The sequence below is a fragment of the Oncorhynchus kisutch genome, linkage group LG8, assembly GCF_002021735.2.
Source record: "Oncorhynchus kisutch isolate 150728-3 linkage group LG8, Okis_V2, whole genome shotgun sequence".
Taxonomy (NCBI): Eukaryota; Metazoa; Chordata; class Actinopteri; order Salmoniformes; family Salmonidae; genus Oncorhynchus; species Oncorhynchus kisutch.
Genome location: NC_034181.2, coordinates 39,665,443 through 39,679,008, shown reverse-complemented (window position 1 = coordinate 39,679,008; position 13,566 = coordinate 39,665,443). Strand labels below are relative to the sequence as shown.

The window sequence follows — 13,566 nt, the reverse complement described above, 5'->3', positions numbered from 1 at the left end:
CCTATAGTCAAGGATGCATCAACGCAATATTAGCACACAACATTTTGTTACAAGACCAACATAAGAAAGTAATCAAGACGACTAGCTTGTTTAAGCCTCCGCCATGTATATCTCACTAGGTCAGGGTATTTAAGCCTCCATATATCCACTAATTCCAATATATCCATGACATTCATGATTTCCTTAAGTGCCCGAGAGTGATAGTTTGTAGTGTGATTTCCTTTCCGGTCCATAGAGGTATTTAAAACCGTATTAAAATCCCCACCAAATAATAGAGTCTAGTGTTGCTTGTATAATTCTTATATATATTTTCAAAGAAGCTTGGATCATCATTATTTGGACCATATAGGTTAATAAGCCATGTCTGTTTATTGCCCAATAACATATTTTAAATAATCCATCTACCTTGATGATCTGTTTGGACAATTTGCACATTTGGATCAAAATTACTGTTAATTAATATCACCACCCCTTTTGAATTTCTTTGCCCATGGGAGAAATATATTTCGCCCACCCAGTCCTTTTCCCACAAAACTTCATCTAAAATTGTTGAATGAGTTTCGTGTAAACAATAGATATTATATTCCTACTCTTTTAGCCTGGTAAATATTGATAGTCTTTTCTTATTTTCTGCTAAGCCATTACAATTATAACTGGCTATACTTATTTCACCACTTACCACAATGAGACACACGTTTCAGTTCTATTTATCAAAATATATGTTTGTAAATGTACCATTAAACAGTAACATGATGATTGACTGTGTATATAGCTGTACCATGATATTTGCATTGCTACTATGTAAACCTCCAATTGGTCACCACTATTCCACCCGCTAAAAGCCCTCCTCATCCCGAGTTGGGTTGTCATCCCAATGCCCGGCAGAGGTGTTGTTTCCTACCTTCACAACCTGGGAGCGGCTCGTCAGGAAGTCCACGACCCAGTTGCACCGTGCGGGGTTCAGACCCAGGGCTCCGACCTTAATGATGAGCTTGGAGGGTACTATGGTGTTGAAGGCTGAGCTATAATCAATAAACAGCATTCTTACATAGTTATTCCTCTTGTCCAGATGGGATAGGGCAGTGCGATGGCGATTGCATCGTCTGCGGATCTATTGGGGCGGTATGTACATTTAAGTGCGTTTAGGGTGTCAGGTAGGGTAGAGATGATATGATATGATCCTTAACTAGAATCTCAAAGCACTTCATGATGACAGAAGTGAGTGCTATCCCGATAATCGGTATTCACATGCACGAAGAAGTCTGTAGCATCCAGTAGAGGCTGCTGAGGGGAGGACGGCTCATAATAAGGACTGGAATGGAGTCAATGGAATAGTATCAAACACATCCAAGACGTGGTTTCAATGTGTTTGATAAAATTCAATTGACTCTATTCCAGCCCTTATGAGCCGTCCTCCTCTCAGCCGCCTCCCCTGGTAGCATCCGAATGGTTTGGCATAAAAGACTAAAAACAAACAAGTTTTTCTCTACGACCCCCACAAGTGTCAAGGGACTCGTCAAAAGGTAACACATACAAATTAATGGAACTATGGAGGTAGTTTTGTGGCAACAAAAATAAGGGGTTAAATGTGTAAAAAAAAAAAAAATCCTGAGCTTTCTTATATCTCCTAGATATAGGATAGACACTTCAAAATCGTATTCCTTATGATTTATTTTTTGACAGTCTTTATTGCCATTTATGAATGTGTTATTCAATGCGTCTCTATGGGCTATAGTAGTAAAGGCCAAACTCAATATTTTATCAAATATATTTTTTTTAATCATTTTTGATAACTAAAGGGGTCCTAAAATTCAAAATCAAATAGCTTTATGATCCATGATATGACCTTCTTAAAATAATTCCATATGTAAGTTTAGAGCCCCCCACCTCAACGGCTTAGATTTTTAAGAATGAAATGTCAATGTTTGCTTATGTTCGCAGGTATGGGCCTTACTGATTCTGTTTTGACTTCCTACAAGCCTTTCAGGTTGGTGTTTACACATATGGTGCTGTCTGATGTCTGATTAGGTTATAAAGGGCCTCCAAGAGGCCAGTTATACATTTTCTCTGGTGCTGGAGCTTTCTTCCTGTTACAACTTGTAATAAACCAGACACACATACACAGGTAAAATCATTTTCTGAACAAAAAATACAGCAGTAGCTACTAGTTAGCTCACTGCCATAGTTAACTTGCCAACCAGATGAAAGGTCTATTACTTTTCCTGGCTCACTCCATTGTTCGATTGGATGGGTCTGAGTACAACATTCAGACATGGCGGAAGGAACGGTGGACCAGGTTACTGATGGAGAGCAAGAAGAAGCATATTTTTACCGAGAAAGGAGTAAATGTACACCAGAAGAGGAGACAAGGCTCGAAAGGCAACACTTTTGGAAAGTGATCGATGCGTTTAGATACTACAGGTACGGACTGTTTCAAAGCAGCAGTAGTATTTGGTAGCTAGCTTACCCATAAAGTAATTTGACCCAGACGGTCTGGCTATCGTTAGTTCAAGTTTTTATTAGTCGTATGTACGGGATACACCGTCTAACGGTGCAGGTTCCTTCTCGACAATGCAACAATAATAAGAAATAATAGAACAAGAATAGAAACATGAAGTAACGTTAAATGACTCATGGAAGGGGGATCGGGGGTGTTTAAATTGTGCAGTTGTGATGTGTGTGTTATGTTGATGGAGTAACGTTTTGTCCGAAGATTTTAGAAGAGGGATGACTGATTTCTCACAGCCCCAAAGTCATGCCTAAACCCCGCCTATTTATACAATTTCTCTTCTTAAAGGCCCAGTGCAGTCAATAATACTGGTTAGAATAATATTGTGAAAATTATGATAATGACCTTTAGAGCTGTTAGAAAGCTGTTAGAAAAGTCCTGAAAATTCAACCTTTTTAGGCAACCTGGTCTCAGCACATTTTGTATTATTCTCTACGTAAACCCAAGGCACTCAATTTAGTATGATATGTTACGTTTCGTATGGTATGTGATAATTGCTGGATGTCCGTCAAGCATTTCGTATGATATGTTACGATTTACAATTCCTGTTATATGTTATGAATTTGCAAAACGTACAATATGTAACGAATTAGCAAAAAGTACGATATGTTACAATTTGGGAAAACGTATGATATGTTACTAATTCTAGCTAGGTGAGTTAGCTAGCTCACTAAGATTAAGGTTAAGTTTAGGAGTTAGTTTAAAGGGCTATGGTTAGGGTAAGGTTTAGCTAAAAGGGTTAAGGTTAGCATTAGGGTAAGGGTTAGATAACATGCTAAGTAGTTGAAAAGTAGCTAAAAATGTAGTAAGTAATTGAAAAGTAGCAAATTAGCTAAAATTGTCCGTAATGCGATTTGAACTCGCAACAGCTGTATTGGTGCATTGGACCAAATCTGATTTTAAACCTAACCTTAACCTTCCTGCGGACCTTATGGGTAACCCTTAAGTTAAGACCACATTTTTACAATAGTCAATTTTTACTTTGTGGTAACTAGTGACAACCCTAATTATGTTGCATAGCTAGCTAGCTAAGATATATTGTGTATTTATATCAGGATTTATACCGTTTTGGATAACTACATTGTCCCATACCACCGCTATTTAGCTAGTAGCTAGATAACAGCAGCACAGGAAGTGGAGCTAGCTCTAGAAAATAACAAATATAACTAAAAGTAGATGCAAAAACAGCAAGAGTTATAAAGTCCAGGCTGACAAACATTTACATTTCAATACAGTTAATCTTGTTACTTACAAACAAGAAGGTCATACATGATTATGCCTAGTCTATACAACCATGTTCACCATAATGGAAGCTGCTTAGAAAAAAGTGAATAAAAAGGTTTTGTGAATCTTTGTGTCAAGTCATTTCAAGGAGTCTGCATATTGGATTAGGCTTTATCATAATTCAAAAAGGCTATAAAATATGAGTTTCTATTCCCCCCCACCCATCTGTGTTTCTGGACCTCCATCTTCTCTTCCTCCTTTTCACGATGGCACCACCCTTCCCTTTATCCTTGTCTAATTCACCTCCCCTTAATCTCAGGATGCATGTTCAAGAGCGGGTGAATCGAGCAGAGTGTCAGTTCCAGAGTCTTCCGGAGCATCACCAGCTGCTGCTGCCCGGGGTCTTGCCCAACCTGGCCCGTATCCGCCGCAGTGTGGACCACAACCAGGAGGTGCTGCAGGCTATCGTGCTCAACTGTATCCACATGTTTGAGAACATGGAGTATGGTGAAGAGGTGAGCTAAACGGTCAGAAAAGGTCACACTCATGCTTTCTCGCAGTCACACCAGGCACTACTTGTAGTCCTCAAACTACTGGAAATCAGTTATTTTTAATGGAAAGAGGAGACACGAGTCATTTAGCAATATAACCACTGGCAACTAGAGAACTCGCTACCAAAATAAAGAATTCCAACTTTATGCAAAATGGTCAGTGATGCGAATGCAGGATAACCAATCAGAGTAGGGAGGGTCTTACTTGCTAGCTTTGACACTGTGCTGGATAGGCTGCATCTAGGTGGTTTTGTGCAAGAAACATACAGTAGTAGTAGGAGGAGCTGCATATGTTCTTCTATTCTACTATACCACACCGGCACACATTTCAGTAGTTCTTGTAGTAGTGTAAATTATATTAGAAGATAGATCTTAGATTCATTTGCTTCCATGATCCTTTCACCATTGGATGAAGTTTGAGGAGTTGAAGTGAATCTGTTTTCTGTCCAGGATGACCTGAGGAAGGTGGGTACGTCTTCCACGTTCGACATGGACAAGCTCAAGTCCACCATTAAGCAGTTTGTGCGTGACTGGAGCGAGGCCGGCCAGGCTGAGAGAGACTCCTGCTACCTGCCCCTCATCCAAGAGATCCAGAGACTCTTTCCCAGCAACAAGTGGTGAACACACACACACACACACAGTCTTGAATTCTAACTCAGTTGTGTGATTTAGTATTTTGAATTACGTATGTATTCTGTCAGTGAAGGCCTGGTTGTTTCTGTAGTGATGTGTCCAAGGTGAGCGTGCTGGTTCCGGGGGCAGGGCTTGGTCGCCTGGCATGGGAAATCGCTCGTCTGGGTTATGCCTGCCAAGGCAACGAATGGAGCTTCTTCATGCTCTTCTCCTCAAACTTTGTCCTCAACAGGTAACATTCACCCTCAGCCCTAACCAAGGGTGCAAGTAGATTTAATTTCTTCCCATTACGGGACCTCCTATGTGTGCACCTCAAAAATGTATGGGTGTAACAGGCCCGGCCCTGGACGTTCTGCTGCCCTAGGGAAGACAAAAAATTGCCTCCCCCATATCCCGCTAAACTAGAATGGTGTGCAGCAGGGGTCGGCAATAGGTTTGGCCTTGGGCCATTTTTTTTTTATCAGCTAATAGTCGGCAGAACAGAACATAATCGCAGCCCAATTCATAGGCCTATTCATAACACATCTGGTTAATAGGCTATATAGTCAGTTCAAAGTCAATAACATCATATTTTCAAACTGATAAAATCACCAATGTCTCTTAAATTAGTTTTTATGTTTCTTTGTGCGTTGATTGGGGAAAAACGGTTTGCAATCAAGAGAAAATGTTGCTCTGAAAAAGTCTCAAAAGAAAGGTGGATAATGAAAATAGAAGTTTCAGGGAAGAATGGACAGCGAAATAGGCGTATTTCTCAAATATAAGAATATTCAGTTATGAAAACTGGTTGTTTTGCAAATGTTGAACTATAATATGGCTACTAATACTGGAAAAGCTAAATCAAAGTCCAAGTTTACAGATTTCAAATCAAAATTAAATCAAATCAAAGTTTATTTGTCACGTGCGCTGAATACAACAGGTGAAATGCTTACAGGCTCTAACCAATAGTGCAAAAAAGGTATTAGGTGAACAATAGGTAAAGAAAGGCTATATACAGTAGCAAGGCTATAAAAGTAGCGAGGCTACATACAGACACTGGTTAGTCAGGCTGATTGAGGTAGTATGTACATATAGATATGGTTAAAGTGACTATGCATATATGATGAACAGAGAGTAGCAGTAGCGTAAAAGAGGGGTTGGCGGGTGGTGGGTGGGACACAATGCAGATAGCCTGGTTAGCCAATGTTCGGGAGCACTGGTTGGTCGGCCAAATTGAGGTAGTATGTACATGAATGTATAGTTAAAGTGACTATGCATATATTATATATATATATATATATATATATATATATATATATATATATATATATATATATATATATGATTTGATGATATTCTTGCAGAATAATGTAATATGAATGCAAATGCCTCCTTCACGATTTGCCCAAATGTATCTGGGTGACTTCACACTAAATGTCATGGTAGTTTGCTCATACTTCAAGTTACCCGTCTGAAACTTTGCACATACACTGCTGCCATCTTGTGGACATCATCGGAATAACAACAAGTGATGGCCTTTCTGTTGCATTTCAAAGATGGTGGTAGTAAAATAAATGTTTTTTTTTATTTTCTATTTTCTTCCAGATCTATTGTGTTATATTCTTCTACATTCAATTCACATTTCCAGAAACGTCAAAGTGTTTCCTTTCAAATGGTACCAAGAATATGCATACCCTTTGCTTCAGGGCCTGAGCTACAGGCAGTTAGATGTTGGTATGTCATTTAGGTGCAAATTGAGAAAAGGGGGTTTTCCCTAAGATTATTTAATAAGAGTTAAGCACTGTTATAGAACACTTTTTATTATCTGGATACTTTTCATTGATTTATTTCTAAATCTAAACTTAACAATAGGTATAATTTTTTGCCCTTTTCTTTAACAAATGGTATGGCATACCTTCACTCATTTTGAGCCCTGGTTTAAACCGAACACACCAAGCCCTTCTCAGACACCAAGGTATTTAAGGAGTGCACGGTGACAGTATTGGAAGCTTTGGCTATACTGGCAAATCTATGGATAGCATAATTGTGTCTGTCAAACATGTAGGCCTACCTCTTTTTGGGGGGGAATTGGAAGAAATAGCCTCCAACAAAGCCCTCTTGTTGTTAGTGAAGTCAAATTAAAATGAAGACAATTGTTGAAATGAATTACTTTCAGCACCATTTGCTGTCCACCTCTGTTTTGAGTATGCCGTAGCCACACCAAAGGTGATGTTTGCCCGCTAGCCTTTTTAGTTGACTTTCTCCTGCACTCTCGCTCCTCATTAATAAGTTAATGATTGAAAAGGTGTCTGTCTCATGACATTGTAATACATTTAGTCTCCAGTCCACAGGTTACAGAAACACCACATAGGCTGCTACTCTTTCTACCCCGTAGGCTACATCATTTATGTTAAATTAATTTGATGGAGCGTGGTGGAGCGTAGAGTCTCTCCAACAGCACTCTGGAGAGGCGCACTATGCATGGATAAGCAAAATATTTTGCGCCCCTGCCTGTGACAAAGTGGGCTCTGCTTATCATGGGGCAGCATCAGCGCTCACCTAAAGAGCCCGCATGCCACTGGGTGAGAGAAGTTATTGTTTTTGGGCAGAATAATGTGAGGTGTTGTTGGAGGTGCACCTTGGTCAGTTTAAGTCGGAAAATGCTGCCCTCGTCAAACTGCCGCTCTGGGCGGCTGCCAAATCCTGCCTAATAGGTGGGCCACCCGTAGGGCCTAATCATAGAATTATATTAGCAAATAAATTCCTATTCATTTAATTATCTTTTTCTGTGGGACTAGCCAGAATGATTTGAAATGGAACTTTTCTTGTGGCATCAACACAACCAGTCATGATGTTTTCATCTGATTTTCAAACAATCACTTCTAAGGGTTCCCGTGCACGTTCATCCACTTGCAACATTTTCCCAGCCTCCGAACAGTGGTGGATGGAAAGAGACATCCGTTACACAAAACACCAAAACAGTGTGATGACATTTGGTGGTTGTCATTAGGCCCAAATGAATTCCTCCACTGCTGTCCGTGCGCGTCTCTCTGCCGTAGCAAAATGTTTGTGTTCTCCTCAAACCAGATCGTATTTTGGAGCGTAGGCTATAGGCCTACCACCTGTTTTCATGTCCATTCGCTCATTTTGCATGCCTCTAACATACAGCAATGATAACTGTAGACTACTACACCTTTTATTTTTCTTGACATTTTGTTTTCATTATTGTGATAGGCTCATGTTTTACCGATATGTCGTACTCGCACTATTTGTTTTGCCGTGACACCGTACCGGCCCGTACCGCCTTACTTTCACCCCTGGCCCTAACTCAAGCCTTGCGTATGATGCAATAATTGAGCCCTTGCATATGTGTGTCATTTCAATGTTGAAATGTCTGGTGTGTTTAGCTGCCTGAAAACACGGGCCAAATCAATTGCCTAGCATATCAAATTAGCCCAATGTAATCCTCTCCGGACCACTGTTGTTCAGCTTAACTTACCTTGGCTCTGTTCTGTCCTTCCTGAGGTGTGAAAAGGTAAACTCCATGACCCTGTACCCCTGGATCCACCAGTTCAGCAACAACAAGAGGTCATCTGACCAGACGCGGCCAATCAGCTTCCCAGACGTCAACCCCCAGAGCCTGCCTCCAAACTCGGACTTCTCCATGGTGGCTGGGGACTTCCAGGAGGTCTACACAGAGCCTAGTGAGTGGTGAGCTTCACACAGGCTGTATGACGATCAACAAGAGCAATGAGTGATCAGGGCCTGTGTTCACAAAGTGTCTCAGAGTAGGAGTGCTTATCTAGAATCAGGTCCAACCTTGTCTTATTCATTATGTTCTAAAAGACTAAATTGATCCTAGATCAGCACTCCTGCTCTTAGACACGGGCCTCGTCTCTCTGTTGAGTGACAGGTTGTTATGTGAATTGGCCACGTATTGAGCAGTCAATGGTGAAAGTGAGCACTCTGTCCTACACACAGATCATTGTTTTATTACCTGTGTTGGTTGGGATTTTAGCAATAATGTGAGACTGGTTAGACGAGTATCGTTGTGGTCTTCCCTGTCAGACACCTGGGACTGTGTGGCTACCTGCTTCTTCATCGACACGGCGCACAATGTCATCGACTACGTGGAGACCATCTGGAACATTCTGAAGCCTGGAGGCGTGTGGATCAATCTTGGTGAGCGACAGAGCTGTTCAATGTTCAACGGAGCTCCTTACTGACCAGTGATAGAGGTTCTCTACACATTTTTTGGTGTAGTTCCTGTTTAAACTTACTGGTAGTGTATGATACGCTGTATGTCAGTGGCGGTCGGCGCCGTTTAAGGGAGGGTGTATTTTTTGGGGGGGTTTGGAGCATGGCCTTATTTCCATTGGATGACTATCATTAATATTACATTCACCCAGCTCAATGTAACATCGGTTTAGACTACTACATGATACTTCCTATATCCATAAATTGTCACTATACCCATCATGAGGTTGCTACAACATAGCCTACAAATTAAAGTTTACAGCATAGGTGCACACGTCGACAGAAACATTTGAGGTGACAGACAGTGACACATTTAATACCGCCTTGCACACTCTTGACTGCATCTAGCTGATCTAGGGTGTAATCGTTAGTCCAACAGTTGCAAACTAGACTTTCTATACTTTCTATTGGACAAATTCAGGTATGTTATCCCTGTTTCGTTCCATTTGATTCTGTTTAAGAAATGTTTTTCAACAGAATTGGCTGAATGAATACACCCCTGATCACACGCAAACAGTTCACTTTCATAGCAGCCACATATACTCAAACAAAAATATAAACGCAACCTTCAATGTTGTTTTAGAGAATTTGGCAGTATGTCCAACAGGCCTCACAACCGCAGACCACGTGTAACCACGCTATTCCTCCACATCTAGCTTCTTCACCTGCGGGAGTATTTCTGTCTGTAAAAAGCTCTTTCTTGGGGAAAATCTAATTCTGATTGGCTGGGCCTGGCTCCCCAGTGGGTGGGCCTATGCCCACCCATGGCTGCGCCCCTGCCCAGTCATGTGAAATCCATAGATTAGGGCCTAATTAATTAATTTAATTGACTGATTTCCTTATATGAACTGTAAAATCTTTGAAATTTTTGAATGTTGCGTTTATATTTTTGTTCAGTATACAAACAGCATGTATAATTCCTTCTTGCATCTATGTGCTGTCCTCCTCTCACCTTTTCCCTTTGTTTGTGGACTTCAGTGCACAATACAACAGCTGTATGTGACCAGACGAGAAAAACCTTTCCAACCCAAACCTTCATACCATAACCGCTACACAAAGCCTACGTATTTGTCACCATTTTAACTAATGTCATAGTCAACATAGCTAGCTACTAGAACTACCTTGTTAATAAACACATGTGGTATCCCGGGAGGTCTACCCCGGTTGGTGATAGAAGGGAGGTACGTGCCGCAACGTTGGCTCCCTCTGCTGAGAGTACACGGGCTAAGCACCCCGCCGCTGATGGCTCCAAGTAGAGGTAATTAGGGGAGAGTGCCAACCAGCAGTGCAGGCCACAAAAAGGGAGCACCGTGGCACGCCGCGAGGGGGGAGAGAGAGAGACGGACACGGAGAAAAACCTGTGAAGGACAGAGCGTGTTATTTAGTTATGTTTATTTTGTTTCTTAGTAAAGTTGTGTTTTCTGACTAGAACCTCCCTATCTCTGTGTTAATCTCTGCACGCTCAACCCAACACCCCACGGTTTGCCACACCCGCTATAATCATGTAGTACAGTGTACAGCAAGCAGTTTAGTAGTTACACCGGGTGTTTGAGTAGACTAAACTAACTGGCTGCATTCGTTAGCTAGGTAAGTTGAAGTAAAAATACAACGAAACAGCTAGCTCTCTCTTGCTTCTCCTTCATTTTTTTATAAATTAATTTGTTCAAAACTGTTCAACTATTGTCTTTCTCTCTCTTTGAGTCAACTACACACCACAGTTTATGCACTGCAGTGCTAGCTAGCTGTAGCTTATTTTTTCAGAACTAGATTAATACTCTGATCCTTTGATTAGGTCGACAACGTCAGTTCATACTGCAAGAGCTCTGATAGGTTGGAGGACGTCCTCCAGAAGTTGTCATAATTACTGTGTAAGTCTATGGAAGGGGGTGAGAACCATGAGCCTCCTAGGTTTTGTATTGAAGTCAATGTACCCAGAGGAGGACAGAAACTAGTTGTCCTCTGGCTACACCTTGGTGCTACCCCAGAGAGTGCTGTTGATGCTACTGTAGACCTTCATTGCAAAACAGTGTGTTTTAATCAATTATTTGGCAAAATGTGAATATATTTAGAATAGCTTTATCTAAATAGTATAACTTTTTTTATTGTTTCAATATTTGTATTTTTATGAAATTCACTGAGGATGGTCCACCCCTTCCTCCTCTGAGGAGCCTCCACTAGTGTATGAATACTTTTACCAAAGCTGCGATTCCTCCCTTGTCTATAGGCCCACTGCTGTACCACTTTGAGAACATGGCCAACGAGCTCTCCATCGAGCTCAGCTACGAGGACGTCAGGGCAGCAATTTTAAAATATGGATTCCATTTGGAGGTAAAGCTGTTTTTTTGTGTTAATTTTTTTCTTTATATAAAACAGGTGTACAGATTGGAGGAATAAGATGAACAACTACTACAGTTTACAGTAAAGAAAAGTATAAACATTGTTTTCAGTTTCAGTTATTTTGACTATCCTCCTTGGGCCTAAAACATCCTGTCTTCCACTGCAGGTGGAGAGAGAGTCTGTCCCCACCACCTACACGGAGAACGATCAGTCCATGCTGAAGTACCTGTACGACTGTGTTTTCTTTGTGGCAAGGAAACCTGACCATCTGTATGCCAACGGTTACCAGGTGGTCCATAAGAACAGACCGGAAGTGTCGCAACGGCGAGAGAGCTGCGACAGTCTGACGTGACATCGTCTGTCATGACATTGCAGAGCAACAACCGGGAAAAAAAACGCAATTGGCCACCACCAAGAGCATAAAAAAAATAGTAAGATGACAGAAACACAAGTCAATGGACAGGTTTGCTTTCATGTTTCTTCTTCTTTATATTGTCTCATCGCCAGAGCTGCCAAATCACCTTCCTTCCTCCCCTGAGCCTTTGAGATTGAGACAGATGCCTATTATGAACTCAAGTGACTAAATCTGTCAGCACAGGACTGTTTGTCTTCAGTTAAAGAGGCAAAGTGACGCCTCTATCTCCATGGTGACCTGATGTAGTTGCATGCGTGTCAGAGACCCGCCTCTACGTCTTCTCATTGTATTTATTTTGTAAAATACAGTTACCAACTCTGGCTATTTATAGTAAAACAAAAAAATGATCACTTAAAATAATTTGCTGAAGTGGCTGGAGTTGGTTATTTTAACCTATATTGTATGATTGGACACAGATTGAGTTTCAGCAGTACACCCTGGATCTAGTTACTGTCTCACTTAATAAAGAAAAACTATTCTTTAAAAAAAAGAAAACGTTTCATTGACTGAGAGGGATTGTCTAATTTTCCTAACTCAATAGTGTCTTTAGGGTCATTCCATGAAAAGTGCCTTTGATATTAAGTATTAATTGTGCACCAATATTGCATTTTTTTTAAACTGATATTTAAATGAAGTGCCCTTTAATATAGACCACATTGAGAATTCAATAAATCAGATTTTTCTTATATGAATAAAGACTTACTCATGTGCCTTAAATCCCTCTGTACACCCTCTGTGACTTCTAGAATGATTTTAACCCACTTAACCCCAACATTTCTCCAAGCTTTCACAATCATTGTAAAGATCTAGTTATTGTGTTGCTTTGACAGTCATTTCTGAAGATTATAATTGATTTCATGTGATTAGTGATTCATTTACATCTGTCCCTCATTTTAAGGTCACGTAAACTGAACTCTCATTTTCTGGTGTTTTGTGGAGAAAAACTGAGCGGATCGAGCATAACACGTCAACCCTGTTACCCATAGATCGACATTCTAGAAATCATTTAACAATAAATACATGTTTGCGAAGCTTGCATTCAATTGCCACTCCCAGTTGCACACAAGCTTCCATTCTGTCAAAAGGGTGATTTAAGATGACGCCATTGTTTACTTTATTTGACACTTACTAGTCATTTTTGTTATTTGACCTTGAGATGGGAAAACTAGTTTTTTATTAAGTAGAATATGTGCCCTTTATGGCAGAATGTTAAAATTAGGTGAAAGCAATGTTTTTTTTAAATGTAGTATATGCACCTCTATATACACCTCATCAGCCCAGCCAGGCAATTTATAAACTCTATTAAAAACTCTATTCGACATTCTCTCACATTTCTTTTAGACTAATATTTAGTTTTCAACTTCGGGGATTTGTATAAACCATGCTGTCTGTCTCTCCGACATTTGCAACATTGTTTCAATATTTAAATTTGATCTCCTGCTGTCGCATAGTAATGAACGTGACGAGACAGACAGGCAGGCAGCGTTTTTCAGCCAGTCGAAATCACGAATCAGCTGGCATCATTTTTATGGACCTATACAAAAAAAAGGTCAGTTGAAAAAAGGTCAAACAAAACGCAGCTAATTTGCAATCTTTCCAGCTTCAGTTTGAAGTGATTGTGTGTTACTGTAGCTGTGTAACTAGATCCTCTGAACAACAGTGTC

General features: G+C 40.5%; 1 protein-coding gene across 1 annotated transcript; it reads left to right on the top strand.

Annotated features, from left to right (window-relative positions):
- The first annotated feature begins 2,233 nt into the window (after positions 1 to 2,233).
- On the top strand, positions 2,234 to 13,216 carry carnmt1 (carnosine N-methyltransferase 1). Its single transcript, XM_020489595.2, has 8 exons — positions 2,234 to 2,421; positions 4,053 to 4,248; positions 4,735 to 4,901; positions 5,009 to 5,149; positions 8,419 to 8,597; positions 8,962 to 9,075; positions 11,375 to 11,478; positions 11,654 to 13,216. Exons 1-8 carry the CDS (start codon positions 2,273 to 2,275, stop codon positions 11,837 to 11,839), a joined length of 1,236 nt encoding a protein of 411 aa, XP_020345184.1. The 5' UTR covers positions 2,234 to 2,272; the 3' UTR covers positions 11,840 to 13,216.
- Positions 13,217 to 13,566: the final 350 nt, after the last annotated feature.